We start from the raw sequence: 20,931 nt of genomic DNA, 5'->3' as shown, positions 1-20,931 counted from the left end.
ATGGCTCTGTGCAGTCCTGTGAAACCTTTACTGCTTTGATAGGAACTGAGAGGGAAGCAGTAGCAGCTGGGTGCTGCTAATCAAATGCATTTGATTAACTGATCATCAGCAAGTGTGACCAGCTTTATAAAAGAAGACGTTTTGGCTGTTTTCTGGTCTGAAGCAATCAGGTGTGTGTTATCACAATGGCACTAAGGAAAGACAATTGTTGCTGCCTACAAACCTGGAGAGAATTATAAGGTCAGTCCATCATTCTATAGTGAGAAAGATTATTCATAAGTGGAAAACACTGTGGACAACTGACAATATTTCTAGGACTGGACATCCCAGGAAATTAATCCCAAGCTCAGACCGCGCAGCATTCAGAGAAACTGCAAAAGTGCCAAGAGCTACATCCCAGACTCAGCAGGGCTCAGTTAACATGTTAAAAGTATGATAGTAAAATTAGAGACATACTTATTAAGTATGACCGGTCTGGAAGGGTTTCTAGAAGAAATCGATTTAAAAAACAACACTGCAGCACAGCTTAGGTTTGCAAAGTTACATTTGAAGAAAACCACAAGACTTCAGGAACAATGTGCTTTTTACAGACGAGACCGAAGTGGAGATGTTTGGTTACAATTCAGAGTGCAGAGTTGAACCAAAACCAAACACAGCACATCGGCACAAAGATCTCATACCCACTGTCAGCACGGTGGTGGAGGGGTTATGTCTTGGGTTTGTTTTGGAGCCATTGGACCTGAGCACCATCAGTGAGTCCACCATGAACTTCTCTGTATACCAACATATTCTAGAGTCAAATGCGGGGTCATGTGTCCAAGCTACTGTATCACAGGGCGTACTTAGTTATTTACCCATCATTGTTATTTCATCTGCTGTTCTCCGAATCCTTTTGGTTTTAGTGAGTATGCTTTTTGTCATGTTTTTAACTAGAGTTAATTAAAAAGTATAAATTGTCTAAATATGTACAATAAAAATATATGTTTTTTTCACTTTCCAAACCCAGTGTCCGCCCTACCTACAGTAAGTCACCAATATTTTTCTCCTGCTCTGTCATTGACTCTACACAAGGTGGACCCAAAGTATCATTGCAGAGTGATACTCTATGGGCACACACTTCACGCAGTAGTATGACATGCAAATATTATGGCACTCTGGAGTCTCTGTAAGTTAATGGTCTAACCTGAACCACTGCAAGTGTGAAAATTCCAGTAAAACCAATAAATACTCAATTGTATTTTGTAACAGTACTGCTGTTACTGGGGTGGGGATCAGACCAATACATGTGAAGATATTTCTCGAGCTAGTTAACTAGCAAGTTGTTTGAAATCATTAATTTAACCAGGTTGTTCCACTGACCTCTTTTTGTCAAATGAGACCCATTAACAAGAGGCAGGTAGATTAAAAAACATATAATACATGTAAAATGCATGCCCACAAATTCTGAAAAGCATATGCAAGACTTTTTGCAGACACACAAATGACCATTTCAAATGTTTTGGTTATGTTTAATGTGAGATTTACAGCAAACTTTGTCATCTGTTATAACACCCAGGAATTGAATTTTATTCACTCTATGTTCACAACCTCTTAAGACTAAAGGAACGTGGTCAAACTCACTGTATTTGAAATTACACTTGTTCTTCTTGTGTAGATGTTTTATGAATGCATTTTCACTTGCTCACACTTGAAGAAAGAGTAACACTGGGGGGTGTTTTACTGTAATAATTTTTATATGCACGTTATTATGCATCAGTGTTTGCTGGTCATGACACCCCGAATGCACGCAATTCACTGCTGCACCAGCAGGGGGCGCGGAGCAGCAACCCTCCAGGTGGCCGTGACGTCACCGGGCTTAAGGTGCCGTGCGCTCGAGTCTCTCCGGAGCTTCTCAGTGCTGCTGGAGGAGAACACGAAGATCGCTTGTTGTGAACTATGGCCGTGTTTATCGCTTGTGGATGATGATTTCACCGAACATCTAAAAAGGTAGGAAGGTTTTTAAATATGCAGAGGAGAGGTCAGGCTCGGTTTTCAATGCTGGGATTCGTGCAGGCTCTGCAAACTGCATGCATGTTTTATTTTCCTATCCTATCCAATCAATCCAATATATCAGGATTCCTACAAGCTCAATAGGTAGACGATGTTGAAGTTCTTAAATTTATTTGCGGTATATCGATCAGGATAAACACGTCGTCACATGAGGTAGATAGTGAGATTTCATGCAGGAGAGGGAGAAAACTGGAGAAAAAGGTGGATTATTCCTCATACACACACACAGACACACATATATACACACAGTCATACAACGAGGTTATAAAAACATCTGTCAATAAACATGACAGGGCAATGCTTGTGCAAGCTGAGTACAGAAAGTCTTTGCACACTGTATTATTATTTTTTTTTTTTTTGGGGGGGGAGGTCAAAGTAAAAAATAAAAACAAAAAAACAAGATAAAACCTGCCCTTGTAAACATGTAATGGTTTTATTTAGTCCAAACAGCAGCTGTTTGATGGGTATCAGGATGTCAACAACAACCGGATTAGTGCAGCTGAAGCAGTCCTTATAGGCAGTCAGCAGAGAGACCCCCTGAATACATGTTATCCATCGGCTGCATTCAAATCAATCTGGCCCAGGAAAAGCCCTTCAGGTTTAACAATCTTAAGAGGATTAACCCTTAGCAAATAAGAAACTACATTACCTCAGACACTAGTTAACTGATGTTTAGCTCTGTAATGTGGCACATTTATAGTTTGAAATCTAAAATTTCGAAGACACACACACTGCTATTGTAAAGTAAGCATCTCGGTAGTAGCGAAACATTTTAAGTGCAGCTTGGTTTGCAAACATTCCTTAAACACCCATTGTCTTTTAATTAAATGTTAACCCAGCCTGTGTGTGTGTGTTTTGATAAGGCCTCAAGCACCATCTGATCTTGGACAGGGACCAAATGCCAATCCACTGAGAACGGATTAAAACAGGAATCTTTCACCTCACCTAAGTAGGTGTGAATTGCTGGCTGGAGTCATGGGGAACCAGCTGACTGATATCGCTCCCAGCACGCCGTTCCTGCCAAGCTTCCAGTGCCTACACGTGGTCGTCATTGGCCTCGATTCGGCCGGAAAAACCTCTCTGCTCTACAGGCTCAAACTCAAGGAGTTTGTCAAAACAATCCCAACCAAGGGCTTCAACACAGAGAAGATCAAAGTGGCAGTTGGGGCATCTCGTGGAATAAACTTCCAGATTTGGGATGTGGGTGGGCAGGACAAGCTGCGTCCGCTCTGGAAGTCCTACACTCGCAGGACAGACGGGATGGTGTTTGTGGTGGACTCCACCGAGGTGGAGCGAATGGAGGAGGCCAAAGTGGAGCTCCATAAGATCACCCGCACGTCAGAGAATCAGGGAGTCCCGGTGCTAATTCTCGCCAACAAACAGGACCTGGACTCGGCCTTGTCTGTGAGCGAGGTGGAGAAGCTGCTCTCTGTTCATGAACTGAGCATGTACACGCTGTATCACGTGCAGAGCTGCAGCGCTGTGGACGGTCAGGGGCTCCAGCTGGGCTTGGAGAAACTCTATGAGATGATCCTGAAGAGGAAGAAGATGGTGAAGCACAACAGGAACAGGAAGAGATGAACTACCGGTTCACACTGTGGCCTTTATACACCAGAGATTTATACACTGCTCAGATGCTTCCAGGCTTAATGGTCCTCTTTAATGGGAAAGCAATTTGTGCCAACAAAACAACAATTACACACGGCCTGAGGGTCCGGAGAAATGGATTTGCTCATAATAACTGAAACAGTATTGACATTGTTTTTGTTCTGCAGCTGTCCTTAGACAGCTTATAGATTTAAGGAAACCTTGAAGCAGTTAGTCCTCACTAAGTGCTTTTCTACACTTGTGTTAAAGAAGATTTCTGAGAAGACACTTGCCTGCTCACTTTAGGACTCACAGAGGGCCACATTCCCATTTGATGAAGAAGATTTACTTAAAATGACGTTCTTATATTCCTCGAAAGGCTTGCACAGATTCTGTACCACTAAATTGCTGTTTTTCTTCCACAATGTACTGATCTTTTTTCAAAATATTTATTCAGTGTATATGTATTCGTACTGGACAGAGGCTCCTTTTTCTTTTTTGTAAATGAACAGCGTCCAGCGCTCACTTAGCACCAATGATATTTAGTTTAATTCCTAACAGATCCTAAGTGCATTCCCTTCATAGACACATATATATACAAATTTAGCTACCACTGTATAATTATACTGTTTTTACAAATTGTAATTTTTTCGTAAACTGAAGACTTAATAAACCTAGCACTGTACAGAACATACATTGCTATCTTTGTATTTTGAAGGTAGTTGATAGGAATGAGTTAAACTTTTTGGATTACATGGCACGCATAATCTCTCAGCTCTAAATTCACCTCAATATTGAGATTTTCTGGCCACTTCTACAGTGATATTTGAACATCATCTGTAGCCGTGACTTTAATGTCCAAGTGGATTCAGTGATCAAATCAAAATATTGCAGGTAACCTCAAAAAACACTCGGTGAAAACACATTTTATTGTAACTGATAATTAGATAAACTAATATTATTCATGGACAGCAATACAGACAGCAGATTTGGCATAGTTATCCATCATTAATCACTATTTGGCGTGACTGGACAGACAAGCATGCTTTGTTAACTATAATTAAACTGCAGCCATGACTGACTGTTGATGCATTTGTATGTATGAAAAATAAGTCCTGCTGATGTTTGCGCAACTTGGGAAACACTTGAGAAGTGTTTGGGAAAGAGGCTGGGAAGCCTTGATAAAGTTGTGGCCCCGGGGCCTGTGATATCTTAATATGCCTCTGCTACCTGCTGAGCACCAAACAGCACTAAGCACCTAAAGAAACATATTTCCCCCAGGACTTGGCAGACGGAGCTGAAAGACAGTGAATATTAAATTTCCTTTGTTGACACACACAAAAGAGAAAATACATCAACCAATGCATATTGATGCCAGAATAATTAATTTGCCAAAAATCTGCATTAGTCCCCCGAAATCTAGTATCAAACAAGCTTTAGTTAGTATTTCTTTACATCAAATATTTGCTACCTTAACAGATGGTACCATTTCAGTGCTCTTACCAAAATAGGGGGGAGGATCTCCTCCTCTTCCCCTCCCCCACACAAGACCAAACAATCCGTTTAGTTGGATTTCCACCTACTGCTGACAGCTTAATTGCATCAATTAGTGGTGAGACGGCTCAGAGGTGAGCTGGTTGAGTTGTGCTGTTGATTTTGTGGTCATGTGGGGCTGGATCACCTGAGGCCATCTGTACAGCAGATGCTCTGTTGCACTCTTGCTGGAAGTCAACTGGACTGTAGCCATCTCGTCTTACTACTTATTTTAATGTTAGTCTCACATTTATGTGTTTAGTGACCCTGGGATGAAATAAAATAAATAATACCACTGATAAAAATGCATTTCAAAGAATGGCAAAAAATATCTGGCATCTTGAATCGAGTCAAAGGATACGGGAGCTTCTTGTCTCTTGCTGTCAAAAATATGAGAAACCTGTTTTCATAAATCCAGGAGATAAATAAGAAAAACACAGAGACCTTTTCTTTTATTTAAATTTCACTATACTGGCATTTTAAGAGTTTTTGCACTCTGTTTCTGATGTGTCATCTAACAGTTCATCGTTACTGTAGCAAATATCAGAAATGTTCCATTGTACTTAATACTAGCTCTGATCACACACTGTATATAAAAGATAGGTGTTACCATTATGATGTCACCCGTTGCTTTCTAGACTCCGTATGCTGAAACCTCAGCATCACCATTTTGGCCACTGTCACCGATCCCAAAGATTTATATGAGAGGGTGGAGTGCTAAGTTTCCAGCTAATGTGGATGATTTTTAATCACACAGTATTCCATATTATTTGTCAGATAATCTATTAAAAATGCCCCATAAGGCACCAACAGCAAAAATGCAGTGAAGACGTTCAGTTTAATATCTCAAAGTAGTGGAAGGAAGGCCTAACAGACCCTGATTGGCTCCATCTGCCTGTGTCAGGACACCTGCCAATTAAAGCAGTCGTGCTAATAACTCTAGTGTTCAGGTGGATGAGTTAGAAAAAAGCTATCAGTCATTATCCAAAAACATACCTTATACAAGCTGTTAACATACTTTATAATGTTCTATTGCAGGCCTCTTTAGCTAGTGAGTCTACAGGGTTTGACTCACATTTGCAGCTAGCCTTTGGTGGCCAGTAGTGGAAAAAAGTTTTTGGCACTTCAGAGTCGGCTTCATTTTCCCACTTGGTGTTAATCCTCTCTTAAGTTGCCATTCAGCTACGCGTGGGTGTGCTCCTGGCCTGTATTTGTCTTGCCTGACATGATGAGATAATGACTTGTTACCTATTCGCGTGCCGCCCGCTGAGTGTTCTTAAACGCTCAATGTCAAGCTGCACTTGCGTGCACTTAAGCACATGCATGTCCATTATGACAAGAAACCCGCGCACCCACACGAGCACCCGTGCGCATCTTGACTTGTGTGACCTCACCGTCCCTATTATTCAAAACGGTGAGCTCATTAAAAGTTTCAAGGATGTGTTGCAGCATCATCCTGATACAGCAGCTGGTCGCTGAATAAATTTGCATCATAATGCGGTGTTTTCAACAGCTGAGACACATTCTGGGCATTTGGAGACATCAGTCAGCCAATGAAAAACAAACAGTATGTGGCTGAGCTTATCTCCTCAGATAAGCCATACAATGAGGCGATGGGAAACTGTTGTTGAAGCTAGGTTAAGAAGACAGGTGACAATCAGTAGGCAGCAGTATGGCTTCATGCCATAAAAGAGCAGATGGAGAAGTATAGAGAAGGTCGTACGGAGTTGCTGTTTTTGCGGATCTAGAGAAAGCATATGTGGACCTGTGGTACTGCACGAGAAAATCAGGATTGGCAGAGCAGTATGTGAGGGTCATGTAGGATTGCAAGACAGTGGTAAGGTGTGCAGTGGGAGTGACAGATGGATTCAAGGTCGGGGTAAGATTACATCAGGGATGGTCTCTGAGCCCCTTCTTGTTTGCTGTGGTGTTAGACAGGTTGACAGATTATGTCAGGCAGGAGTCTCCGTGGACTATGATGTTTTCAGATGACATCTGTAGTGAGAGTAGGGAGCAGGTGGAAGAGAGCCGGGAGAGGTGGAGGTATACATGGGAGAGAAGAGAAATGAAAGTGAGTAGAAACAAGACAGAATACATAATGTGTGTGAATGAAAGGGAGACGAGCGTAACAGTGATTTATGTGAGTAGAGCTGGTGAAGGGAGATGAGCTTAAATACCGGACAGTGCACAAAAGAAGTGAAGAAGGGAGCTCAGTCAGGGAGAAGTGGGCGGAGATAAGTGTCAGTGGTGATTTGTGACAGAAGGATAGCAGTGAAATAGAAGGTTTACAAGATCGCAATGAAACCTGCTGTGATGTGTGGTTTGGAGATGGTTTGGAAATGTAGTGAAGGAGGACATGCAGAGGACTGGTGGGACAGAGGACGCTAGGGGTAACGTGAGGTGAAGGATGACAGTCCACTGTGGCGATTGCTAAAGGGACCAGCTGAACAAAGAAGAGGAAAAACAGAAGACAACTATGACGCCAGTAAGGCACAATGCTGTCGTGCCCACAGTCTCCCGCACACCTAATGACTTCCATCCAGCGGTGGAAAAACCCAAGGGAGCTGCATGTGCATTGTCTTTGTTGCACAGTGGTTTTCTCTTGCATGTTTCTGTCACATGCTGTGCAGACTCCTTGTTACTCTCTGCCTTGCCTCCTCCTTTCTAGGGCATCCTGGTGGCTGACAAGAAACACACAAGAGAGGGAAGCCTGGGGATTATGTGTCAGGGCTTAATCTCACATAGGCAGGTGTATCCCTGGAACGGTGTGACATAAATCAGAGACAGGCACACCACTGGGCTTTGAAAACAATAAGCAAAGCTACAAATAAAATTTTTTTCCTGTTCTCCTTAAAATTCACAATGCAATGACTGCAAGGAGGCACAGTCTTAAAAATACAAGCCAGAATATATTGGGTCTATGAGTGAGGACTGGCACAGCAGCGCAGTGAACAGATAGATGACTATGCTGACATATTTGATGAATATCCTCAGTTATTACAACTGTGGATTGATGTAATGGTCTACAGAAGTTTGAATGAATTTCTGCTAAATTAAAATGAAATTATATCAAACAAAGCTGTTGCTGGGTCTCAGATTGTTTAGACAATGTTGTAAAACTTGTTAAAAACTACAGGCATATGGACATACAGGCTTTTTAAATCTTATTGAGGGGAAAGTCTCCAAAACTATACAGCAGATTTAGCTGAATTTGTCTTATGCTCATGTCCCACTAACTAGTAAAACTAAAATTAGAGGCTTGATAGTAATCATGTGGATTCAATCCATGGGAGCTGCTAAGAGCATCAGTGAACATGTCCTTTTTTAGTTATTTATATATGGTATTATTATCTTTACGTGCCCTTTGTTTTTCTTTCATCAGCTCTTTTGAAGAGTTCATTGTTTTGGGAGTTTTCCATCTTCAGTCTTTTTACATCCTTTGCTTCTCTGCCCTCATTAATCTCACTTGTGTCCAATCAGTCCTTTTAGTCTTCTCTTGTCAGTTATCAGTTCATTTTGACTTCAGTTTGACCTTGTGCTTTTTTAGATACTGGTTTTTCTAGCAATTTCTTTTTACATAAGCTCTTAACAGGTTTTAATAAAACTCGACTTCTCTTAGTTAACCTGTCTGTGGCGTCTGCATTTGGCTCATCTTTCCTGTGTATCAAAAAGCTGAGGAACAGAGGGGTGCATTATTAAGGCCTGCTAACTCAGTCAGGGGGAGGTGTCTTTCAGTGCTGGCTCTCCCAGTGGCCCCCCTGGCAAGACTGTGTTGGTAATAATTTTAATAAATGTGAACAGAAGAGAGAGGAAAACATCCAGCTGAAACATTAACTAAGTCACTTTGTATGTCCCTCATGATTTCCTATTGTCCCCTGCTGTCCACTGTGTCCCTGTACCCACAGGTGCCCTCAAACACACATAGACAGAAACAGAAGCTTGGTGGCACACCGTGTGCCACCCCGATATTTTTATTGGCCCTCATATGGTTACCCACATGACAATATTGTGGAAGCACCAGTTTTCACAGTTTCCTTTATTTGCTTTAAGTAGATTATCTGCTGAAGACATCTTTTCATATATGCAACTTGTTAAGCTTTGCCTTACTAACAGCACGAACACCTGCTCTAAAGTTACAGCAGCACAAACTGCATGGCGTACTCACTGGCATTTGCATGCATTTAGTTGGTGATGCAGAAAAACTCTTTTGCACTCCTGGAATTACAGCCACTAAAACACAGAGCAGATAATCAGATGTATTTGAAAGCCTTTCTTTTTTTACCAGCAACATCTATCTTTACAGTAGGAAGGTAAAATTAATTTCACTTTGTTCTGAAAACAAACTAAAATGATTTCCTTGTCTCCTTTATCAGGCTAATAACAAGACGTTAACATACTGAGTAACATTTAACGTTTAAATGTATGTAGTTTAAAGTTTCAGAGCTCTAATGTGCAGCTGTCATGTTAGAAATAGAAAACAGCACTGAGATTACACTTAGTGGGAAATATATGAATTTGAATTGATATATTTATTTTCCTGCTCAGCGCACTTGTGATGATTGAATCACGAGATTAGCAATTTTCTGCAATATTACCCATTTGTGCAGCCACAGTGTTGCATTTTAATGTTATATTTTTGTTCTTTATCAGTCTTTATCAGTAGGCGGTGCTCAGTTTATCCATTTTGTACAGAAGAAGAATCAAATAATGTTTCAAATGTTACCTTTTCATGCACGCACCCTCAGAGTTTGAAGAAGAAAGCCTGAGTTAACAAAGTGATAGCTGTTGTCTCTTTTAGGTTTTGTCAAGCCAGCTAATGCGAAGAAAGTCTAGTTATTCGTTCGGCACGAGTTAGCGCAGTGATCGACAGAGCACAGAGAACACGACACCAAAAGCTCTGACTTCAAGCTGAGCATGCTAACCCATTCATTTTGTTTCATAGTACACCCTTTAGGTGGAGACTATTTGCTTTATGTCTTACGTCAATATACGTAGCATCTAAATATTAGTCTATTTGCGCAATTAAATATTGTAAATTAATCAGTGCGCTCCACTTTCCCTTTAACCTAAGTGAGAACCAAAGCATTGCACTGACTGCTGAACCAACCAACCCACAGCTTGCATGACTAAATACAGAAACATGAAAAGCAAATTTTCATGAGTAAACTGGCGGATGTACGTAAACAGCCAACAGCATCAGTCATAAAACTTGCAAAAAAAATACAATCATCCCCATAAATAACAACAGACACGTAATGCTCTGCTACAGTCTCTTTATAGCCCCTTTGATGAAAAGCAGCAGGGTGCTGGGCACAAATCCAACGCTCTTAACATGTCCAACCAGGCCCTATAGACGTAATTTTCTCTCACCATGGCAACCCAAAGTCAGCAGTCACTAAAGGGTGACCCGAGAGGGCAGCGGTGGGGGTCAAATTGCTTTTTGTGGCTGGATGTCCAATCCAGCTGGGGTTATCGAGGGGGCAGGGAGATTAGAAAAAGAAGCTCGGATCAATAGAGGAATCCTGAGCTCATCGCCTCGTACTGTCTATTTCTCTGTTGCTTTCTTCTCTGGTCCTTTTTTCTAACTTTTCTCTCTCTGTATATATCTGAATTTACTCAGCATCAGTTTTAAATTTCTCAATAATCTCAGTGTTGTTTCCTCTTCACGCTCCTCTGCTCTGTATTTGCCTGTATTGATATCAATCACTATTGAAAATATCTCAAATTTCACTGCAACAGAGGCCTTTCCAGGAGATCGACCTTGATGACATTGCTGGGGCTGCAGGGGGAGGCTGGTGAAGGGGAGAGCTGGTTGTTTGTACGGGACACGGTGCAGAGTGAAGGTCTTTTGAGGGTTCAAATGAGACAGTGTTTGTGGGAGGGCTGGATTAGATGCTTCAGCTTTTATTCCTGAAAGGTCGTAAAGCTGCCATTGGCCTCCTTTAGAGTCAAGGCTGTAGGCTGAATGGACGCGATGGGATTGCAAAGGAAAGTAAAGCCTGAAATCTTCTGCGCTTGGGGCTATAAATGAAGAAATAATTAACATCAAGGCTATATTTCTTGGTAGTGAATAAGACAATGTGACCACGGGAGGGGGTTCTGTGTTTGTGCCGCATCGCTTTTATCTCCGAGCTGAGCCTCTACGAAAACATGTGGTTCAAATCATCGCTTTTATTCCTCCATTGCTATCAGCTAAAAGGACAGAAATCAATTTATTGTGAATAAGCAGTATCACACCAGGGGTCAGGGAGCATTTATTCATGCTTATATGTGCTCTTGTTTCCCAGCAGGCTCAGAGCAAAGGATGATTTATTGCTCAAGGGAGCCGTGAGGAAATAATGGGCCTCGTATTCACTGCGAGTTAAACTTCATGGCCAAACTTTTCTATAACTTGTTCAGCTGCAGGACTGATATAAGAATGACTTCATGGATGATTTCATGCCTCCACACAGAGTCTCACAAGGTCAATTGCTTTTCAAGAACAGGCTCTCCAGGCTCATGAAGTGTTTCATTAAAAGATGATGTGGCAAATCACACTGCTGTTGTGTTTTTGATTGTTTTTACACATACTTGATTACAGCTCAGTAATGCAGCTTTTAAGATATATTTTCTTTTATCTTAATGTGGCCGCAGTTAATCCCGTCTAGATTCCTCACTCTGCCACCCTGGGTCTACCCCTGATCCCACACTAGGATTATCCAAAGACCCATCTGGCACATGCCGGCTAGCGGGGTGTACATGAACAGTACCCAGCAGCCACCAAACACAAAGTTAGCTAATCCTGACTGTTCCTGCTTTTTAAGAGCAGACAGACCTCTGAGCTGTAACCCAGACTCTTGTGGAACAAACTTGCTGCGATGATCAAAGCTGGCTGTTTGTGTCGCGCTGGCAGTGGGTGGATCTGGGAATGTGCTGACATGGGATTTCTGTGGCTTGATTTAGGGTGATAGAATGATCTAATATGAGAGAAGAGGGATATAAAATTGTCACTATTAAATATGTACTCAGGGATCCAAGTGGTGACTCAGTGCAGCTGACTGATGAGCAGTGAGAGCTGTGAAAAACTGCTGCAAAAATACAAGAAATTTGCCAGTAATGTACCAGTTTTTTGTGAATACAGTTGCTTGTGCCATGTGGATGCTTTTGGGGAAAAATAGTACAAAGAAGCTGGTGTACATTGGATCTAACAAGTAGTGACTGGGTGATCAAAGTGCAATTCCACCTTTTATAACTTTGTTCTATGAATAATCATACTAACTGGAATAGATCAAAACTATTCACATGAAAAAAGTGAGTTTTGATCCTCTATATGGTTACCACCTCCGATTCTCGATTTAAAAAAAATCTTTTACCCGAGTGTCCTGGATACAGAAAGGCAGAATTAACCTAACTGTCCCTTAATAGTAATAACAACAACAATAATAATAATAATTAGAATAATAATAAGAGCTATTATTGATCCCATAGTTTGGCTGTATCAGAAAAAAGGTATTAAAGGCTCAACACCAGACAGAAAATAAACACATTTAGACCTGCTGGTAAATATAGCACAGCTGATATTTCCATCAGAGCTAAAAGAAGTTAAACAGAGCACTCCGGTCAATGGAAACACGACTCCACATGAATCATTGTGTTGGATTATAGCTGCTTGATGTGCAAACAAACAGCATTTACTGCAGCTGATCTGTGCTGCTGCTGCCCTTTGTGGATTTAACCAACCTCAGTCTACAATATATAAGCAGATGTTACTATTTTCCAGCTTCTAGCCAGAATAAAACTATATATAAATATGTTTTTTTACGACAATGTTAGCTACTCAGTTTGGTAACCTCTAACATTGAAATATAGACAGTTTTACTTGGTGGGTTAAATCCTAAAATTAATAATTAATCTTTTGTCCACCGTTTTTTCTTTAAAGTTCTTTATAGATTTTTATTGCAATTTTATCATCAGCACCATTGATGTTTGGAGTAAGGGTCACTCAGGGATCATAGAAAACTACATACAATCACATTAAATTACATATTTTAGGCAGAAGAAGAGTTATATGACCACACACAGAGGCTGAAGCAGACTGCTTAGAAATCCGATAACTGCTGTTGTGATACCTTTGTGGTTGGGGGCTTTACATTTCATCAAAACAGCTGATTCAAAGAAAGCCTGGCTTTGTTAAACCTTCCACTTCCTGTTTTACTTTGGCTATTGCTTTCTTAGTGTGTTCCCTGTACTTCCTGTTGTTTTTCAGTTGATTCCTTGATTGTTTCTGCCTGTGTTGTATCTTCCCTCATTTGTGATTCTTCAACTGCGTCTCCTTGCTCAGTACTGTGAGTATATACTGTACAGGTCTTGTCAGAGAACCCAATACATGTAATGTTTGAATTTCTTAATGTTTAGCTCTTTCTGAGCATTTGTTACCTTTTAAAATCTCCTCACTTGTCCTTTGTTTCGCTGTCTCTGAAAACAAAGTTATGACATATTTATCAAACAGGTAAATATATGACTCGGTACCTTTAGCTAGCAGACAAACAATGAAACTAAAAAACATTATATTGCCACAGTGTTAACTCTTTTATATTTTTTATCTGAAAAACAACAACCAAGGGAAGAAATTTACCTCATCTAACTCATATTAAAGGGAGCTTGTACTTTGTAAAACCACAGCTGTGTCAGAAAGGATGACTCACTCCACTACAAACACAAACTGTATCTTTGAGGTCGTGCTATCTCTCCCCATGTGGGCTTTGTTGACTGTGTGTCCTCTCTGGGAGATCAAAATCAGAGCTCCATCAAGTGTGGGGACCCCGATGCCACGTTGGCTCTCCCGGTGATGCAGGAGCAGCTTGGGCTTTTGTTCAGAGCACGTGGGAGTGAAGCTACACGTGAACTGTGGGACTCATGGCAAAGCAAAAATGAACCTACTGGGTTGATAAAACCTTTTTTTCTTCCTCTCTCTCTCTGCTTGTGATGAAAAACCATGATTATAATCCAAGGACTGGTAGGTTATGTATGTCTGTTTCTAACCTCTCCGTGCTTCCTGTTCCTTTTTCAAGTAAAATATTTAATAATATTTAAAATTTTATAAATGCCTGCTCCCAAACAAAATCTATCTGCATTTCAGATATGGAGAAAATGTAATCTCCCATCAGGAGACTGCACTGCTCAGTCTAAACTCAGGGTCCACTTATGTACTTGTTCTGCAGGGTTCAGCTCTTCTGTGGGGTCCACTACTGCAGACTCCGCTTGCTTTATTTCGTTGTTTGCAATATTTAGTTTTGGGACTTTGATGCCCCAAATCTCTGACCACCTCGTAAACACGAGTTTGGCATTTGTGGTTTAAAATAAAAAGCCTTAATACTTAACCATCTGATTGATTGGTACAAAAACTGGCTGAGAAATTCATGTCCTTAATTGTAATAACTCTTAATTTTTCCTTTAATGCCAAAACATCATCAACAGGTCAAAATTCACTTTTTCTAGAACTTATTTTAGGATGAAATTTCTGCCTCCTTGTCTCCTCTATCATCCTGCTCTTGACCTGCAAATCCATGAAGGATGTTTCAAAACCTAAAATACACTTGGATGAGAGAGGAGGCTTGCTATAGTGGCTACACTTGAGGATACAGCAATTTCTGGCACATGTAAATGTTGTCTTTGCTGCCTGTACACAGCCATTAACTGGTGGGAATGAAAGGGCTGAATCTCTTTTGGTTTTTTGTTTTTTTTTAATGCAGCATGTGTGCTTTACTGTGGTGTTTTTACCTTCACCATATAAAAGAGGCGTGGCACACAGCTGGAATATACAAACTATGGTGGGAAGAGGACTCTTCATAAACTGTAAGTTTTATAGTTTGGTCAGGATTTCTGCCCTTCATGTTTGTTTCTCAAGCCTCTGTCCTTGCAGCATTTCTCTTCCTCGCATCTCTGGAGAAAAACACGAAGATGTACAGGGAGGAAATGAAAGCGAGACGGGAGGATAATCATCTTTCCTTTAGTCCTTGTTGTTATCACCTCCTCTCCTTGTCCTTATCCCCACCACCTACCTGTTTCATAATCAGTTTTTGCAATTAAAGGACTATCTTCAAACCAAATTAAGTGTAAATATATGTGTTTATATTGTGTAAACTTGTAAGAATCTACTAATGCTATCACACATTCTAGTTATGTGTAGAGTGGGCGAAAAAAGGCATTGTGATGAGAAGAACCCAGGAATCTTGACCAAAGTTGTGAGGGTGAATCCATGCACATCAGATCGGGTATTTGGGGCTTGAGGCGCCCATCATGGCCTTTTGTTCATCCCAACCATGCTGTGGTCTTCCACAAGCTATCACAGCTTTCCTTTTGTCACTTTTTTGTGTGTTATTCTTTCAAAGATTTCCCCATTTGAGGGTCTCAAGTTGGCCAGACTCTCAGGTCATTGCTTCATGGTTGGGTAAAGGCTATGCAGTCGAGGTCAGCAATAAAATCCCAGTCTTCCACTAGCCATAACTACATGGGATAAACCAGCTATCAGTGCTGATATGCCAACCAAAGATGTGGTCACTGAATCACAACGCATAAAACGGGAATGAAATTTGTTTCTAATGCACAAAAAGCAGCTGGCCATAAAATGATGGGGCACATTTGCTCATCTTTTGGTCAGACCTGCAATTTTTCCCCCTCAGCCGAGGGGCCCTAGTTTGTATTAGATATGTACTGGAAGAGTGGGAAAATAATGGCTTCAAAGACTCTAAAATACAAGATTGATTTAACTCTTTAGCTCATATTTATTTATTGCTCATATTGAGGTTCTATTAATAGTACTGTTAAAAGACAAGAGAGAAAAAAATCAAGGTAATTGACTTTCTTACTAAAAGTCTGAAAATTGGTACAACTGGCACATTTAATACTGGAAAAAGCAACTGACTTAGCACCAAAGACTTGAGGTTGGTAGGAAAAATGGCTTCTATTTTGTTAATATCAATAATAAAGATAAAAAGGTAATAACCACATTATACAAAGACCCCTCTAAAGTTTTATGTTACAGAGTTTTTGGTTTACATTTAAAGATTTTACAGACAAAGCCAGACCTGTTTCTATTTTAAGTTCAATAAAAAGGCAATTTATTCTGGCCCTCCTGACCTCCCAGAGTACTTCCCCAGGCTCCGGCTGGTGCACCTGTGTCTCATTATCACTCACCTGCTATATTTATGTGCACCTCACAGATTGTTGATCTAGTCATTGTAAACTTGCTCTGGAGGCTTTACCTGAGCAAGTTTACCTTTTGCCAAGCTTTGAATTTACACCCTACCTGCTGTGTCCACCTTTGTCCTACCTTGTCTGTGATTTTTTTTATCCACCTACTGAAACAAGCAACCCTGCATAACAAATATATAACCTGTGCCACTGAAATGAGAAACATGATGAGCTGTTTAGATAATAACTTGCCTGCTTTGGACTTGGGAAAAATTGAAGTAGAACTCTTACGGAAGAAAAGTGGTTTACTAAGTTCTTATAATGCTTCATTGAGAATCCTTGACTTGTAAAACTTCCAACCTGTTGATCTTCTAGTCGAGCCTCCTGCCTGTGAGTTCTTGTGCCAACTAATGGGTTAAACATTTTCTACTTTTTGTATGGTGGCCCTGAGAGGCCAAACAGACTGCAACTTAAGAAAACACCAGCAATAAGAAAAACGCTGCAAAAGCACACAAAACACAAAAGCACAAGGGAAGTGTTTCTGGGGAGACAATAACCCGACGGACCAGTTGCAGGAACCAAAATATGCTAAGAATTGCACTGGGAGACACTTAAAAGAAGTGGGGGATCTATTGGTTTTGTGAGGAAAGAAAAGATTACAGGTAAGTGTGTTAGCCTAACTATTAGCATAAAAATCCGTCATCAGTATATACCTGCAACTGGTCCGTTGGGTTATTGTCTCCCCAGAAACACTTCCCTTGTGCTTTTTCGTATTTCCGTTGTTTTTTGTGTTCTTTTGCAGCGTTTTTCTTGTTGCTGGTGTTTTCTTAGCCATAGATGGTTCACAGACACTATTGTGCACTTATTTAAAATAAATCAAAAAAGATAGCCTGGGCTAGGGACTTGTATTTAAGAACAAAGAGCTTTAAATGTATATTTAGAAAAGGTGCACTGTTGTGGGACTCAAGTGCTTCTCCTGCCTCCAACACAATGCTAATGCTTCATTTAGACTTAAAAAAAAAAAATGTATGGGAACCTCCACTGTACATTGACCTGTGCAGAAGCACCAATCTTGCTTTAGTTACAATGGAGGGTAAGTATTCAAACGCTGGGTGGAAGTCCAACATAGAAGCACAACGCACAACCAGCTGGGCATAGTGGAAATATGCAATGTATGTGACATCGCATGCAACGGTCACTATACAGTACATTTAAGGTAGAATGAGGGATGAACCAGTTTTGCTCATTATGTCCTGGCTAAAACAGGACAGATGGCAACCCTATATGTGCCTGAGATACTCCCCATGTCTGCCTGTGCCCTTTCATCAATCCACTCAAAGGTCTTAAACCAGGCACTGCATGGCCTCCCAGCATTAGTCCAGAATAAAATTAATTTCTATCCAATCCCTTGCTGTAACTCGCTCTGCTCAGTTATTTTCTGCCATCTCTCCTTTTTCATGAACTGTGTCTACCCTTTGAAACCCAGTGACTGCACAGGTGTAACTCATTTTGTTCATCTGGGAGACATAGGTAGGACTAAAAACATGTAAGGTATAAAACAACAAATCGATTGATTAAAACACAATGAGTAAAAATACTAAATTACTTTTACCTCGTGACAAATGTAGCTAGCTGTGGTCTCAGTTTTGTTTTTTATCATATGATAGGTTGCTAATCCTTTGCAACATTATCGTTGTTCCTAAGATGTAGACTGTAACTGTAATGTAGCCTACTTTCTCTGCCATGTGATTCATACATATCATGAATAAAAGCTTCTGTTGAGAGACTAAACCTCTGGACATTTTTGCTAACTTTTTACTGTTTCGCCTCTAAATCATTACTAAAATTCAGCTGCCTCTAGTCTTTAATGTTGCTGTACATCCAATATCCTGGGTGTTACAGCTGTTGTTTTAGTAAAATGTCCACTGACCCTCCTGTGTTCACAGGTACCACGCACTGATACTTAAATCATTTTAGAAAAGCCTAAAACTGGGAGGGTTGCCAGGACTCACAGTGGAAGGAGACCATCAGGTCATAAATAGCCTTAATTCCTGTCTAGACAGGAGAGCTAATGGATGTTAACACCCTGCATATGCAGACCATCATGTACTGCCAAATGATCAAATAATTATGTGTGAGAAATCCAAGCAGGAAAAGCATACTTCAACTTTACTTAACCTGAGCTTACATATTAGACTGACACATATAATTCCATCTTAGTCTGGATAGTGTGTCCACCAACTCTTTCTCTGACAGTAAATAAGCAAAGGACACGATGTGTTGTGCATCCTGGGAACTCATTAGCATCAGACAACGGGCACAATTCTACCTTTCCTTATCTCTTTGAGCCATGCATTGTTGATTAAAGGAGAGAAATAACCGAGAGGTTGCACACTTTCCTTCATTATCCCTTTCCCCCAGTTGTTGTTTTTTTCCCTCACATGGTGCAATGTGATTAAATACATAGTGGTGCAACCATTTTTTCTTACTTAATTGAGCAGCAGCTTTTTTTCTTTATTTTCCAGTGAGAGTATGGTGCACTCTTGAAACCATCATGCCATTTTCCCAAGGAGGGGAAGGGGACATAACCATTGTGCTTCCCTTTGTCTGTTGCCTGAGACACCCCCGCTTCCATCACTATAATAGAAAAGGAGAAGGAAATGGAAAGGCATTGTGTGAATGCTTTTTGGAATATGTCCCATGGCACACATCTAAATCACCCTAAATGGAGCATCCAATGATCTGTAACTGTGCGGAGGAGATTGACTTAAACAGCTTCCGCTGGCTCTCTTTCATTAGCAACTTATTAAACCTGAATGGAAACTTTGAGAGCGCAACAGTAAGGAGGGGGGGGGGGGAGCCTTGGGCTCCAGCTGAATGTGGCTAAATACCCTGTCATTCTGTCAAGGGCACACTCCAATTTTAGGGAAATGCAGAGGATTTGGGACTACAGCATGCCACTTGCCTTTACTTGAATATAGCAGTTATGTTAAGGCAGTAGAAGCCACAATTTGCAACTCCATTCATTATTCACCAGCTGTGTTTTAAAGCACACATGCTGGGACTCCACAGCAGGAAATCTGCAGAAGAATACACTTGGTATCTTCATGTTTGTTAAGAATGAGAGAATAAATGTAGTTATTTCACCAAGAGAACAGAAAAAATTGATGGCTTGTAAAAATAAAAAATCTAGTATTCTCTTCCCAGAAGAAGACATAAAGGGCAAAAGCAATACTTTCTCATTGGTGTCAGCTGCAGTGTAAAAGCTTACTGCTCAGTGTGCGTCATGGGACAACAGCTCAGAAGGTGAAGCAGGACAACAGAGTATCACATTACCCGATGTGTTGCCCGGTGGTCTGTGCACAGGCCCAAGATGACACACAGTGCATATGTTACAGACTCTGCAATGCAGAAAGAGAGAGAGGAGGGAAGGATACAATAACAGGTGCACACGGACACCAATAACTTGCTTTCTGCAGTGTACAGTGACTATTATTAGCCAATCCCACACTAACAGCATTAAATGGACTTGAAAAATGCATGAGTAGCTCCGAGGTAGTTTTTTACGACCTGAAAGAGAGGCGTATTTGTTCAGCTGATGACAAGCACGTGTTCTGATGATACTAACACAGAAAGGTATGAATATTTAAGTTCATTTTATATATACTTAGAAAAAAGGTCAAAAAAGTCATCCTACACATTGTCTTTTTTTATATTTTATGGAAATACGCCTCCAAGGGCATCCAATACTGCTGTTCTGTCAGTCTGTGTCCTTTGCCAACTGTACTTTGACACAACATTACTGCACATCTACACAATCTATAGTAGAAGGATCATTTGTCAGGCAAGAAACCTGTTTGGAGCTTTGGGCTTTAAACTTTGCTTTGCTTGATTTGCTGATTTGTTTTTCTTTTCATTTTTACATGCGGATTAGGTTGATGCACTGAAAATTGCTTGGTTAGGTTTAGGAAAAGACCTTGCATGTAGGAAAAGTTATGCTTATATCCTGAATGCTGAATGTGTTAAATGTAAGGTCATGGGGTTCGTTGCATGTAATCATGTGGTTAACTCCTGGAAAAATAGAGCCTGCTACCTGACATGCTCAGAATCAGGTAAGTATTCAACATAAGCCCTCATATAATAGAATAGAATAGAATAGAATTCAACTTTATTGTCATTGCACATGCACAGGTACAGGGCAACGAAATGCAGTTTGCATCCATCCAGAAGTGCTTTAGTGATATAGATATATTACAATATATATTAGCAATAATATAGATATGTGAGTATATAACTAATACTTTTCAAGGAAGAGCCTGCTATAAAAAGTTAAGTAAAAATTAAGCCTTTTATATGACATACTTACTTTTTATCTGTGGCCATTCTCAACAGACAACCTTGAAAAATCATCTAAAATGCACTTTTTAAAGTTTTTTCCAGCAAATGATGAGGGATAAGATAAAATATCCTTGGCACCCATGCTTGTTTCAAACATTAGTCAAAATGAGCCACCCCCCTAACAGGACATGAAGGATGAGCACATGTGTCACAGCAGGCTAGTTCATCCCCATTCTGATGTTTAACCTTTCA

At 40.5% G+C, this 20,931-nt stretch overlaps 1 protein-coding gene across 1 annotated transcript; it reads left to right on the top strand.

Annotated features, from left to right (window-relative positions):
- The first annotated feature begins 1,844 nt into the window (after positions 1-1,844).
- Positions 1,845-4,092, top strand: arl4d (ADP-ribosylation factor-like 4D). The gene is made up of 2 exons (XM_026178106.1): positions 1,845-1,986; positions 2,913-4,092. Exon 2 carries the CDS (start codon positions 3,025-3,027, stop codon positions 3,628-3,630), a length of 606 nt encoding a protein of 201 aa, XP_026033891.1. The 5' UTR covers positions 1,845-1,986; positions 2,913-3,024; the 3' UTR covers positions 3,631-4,092.
- Positions 4,093-20,931: the final 16,839 nt, after the last annotated feature.

Source organism: Astatotilapia calliptera, chromosome 8 (assembly GCF_900246225.1).
Source record: "Astatotilapia calliptera chromosome 8, fAstCal1.2, whole genome shotgun sequence".
NCBI classification, from domain to species: domain Eukaryota; kingdom Metazoa; phylum Chordata; class Actinopteri; order Cichliformes; family Cichlidae; genus Astatotilapia; species Astatotilapia calliptera.
Note: the sequence above shows the minus strand (reverse complement) of the source record. Positions and strands in the feature narration are given on the sequence as shown.

Bases quoted from the DNA above. Each gene is read 5' to 3' on its own strand.
- arl4d (XM_026178106.1), top strand. From the start codon at position 3,025: ATGGGGAACCAGCTGACTGATATCGCTCCCAGCACGCCGTTCCTGCCA.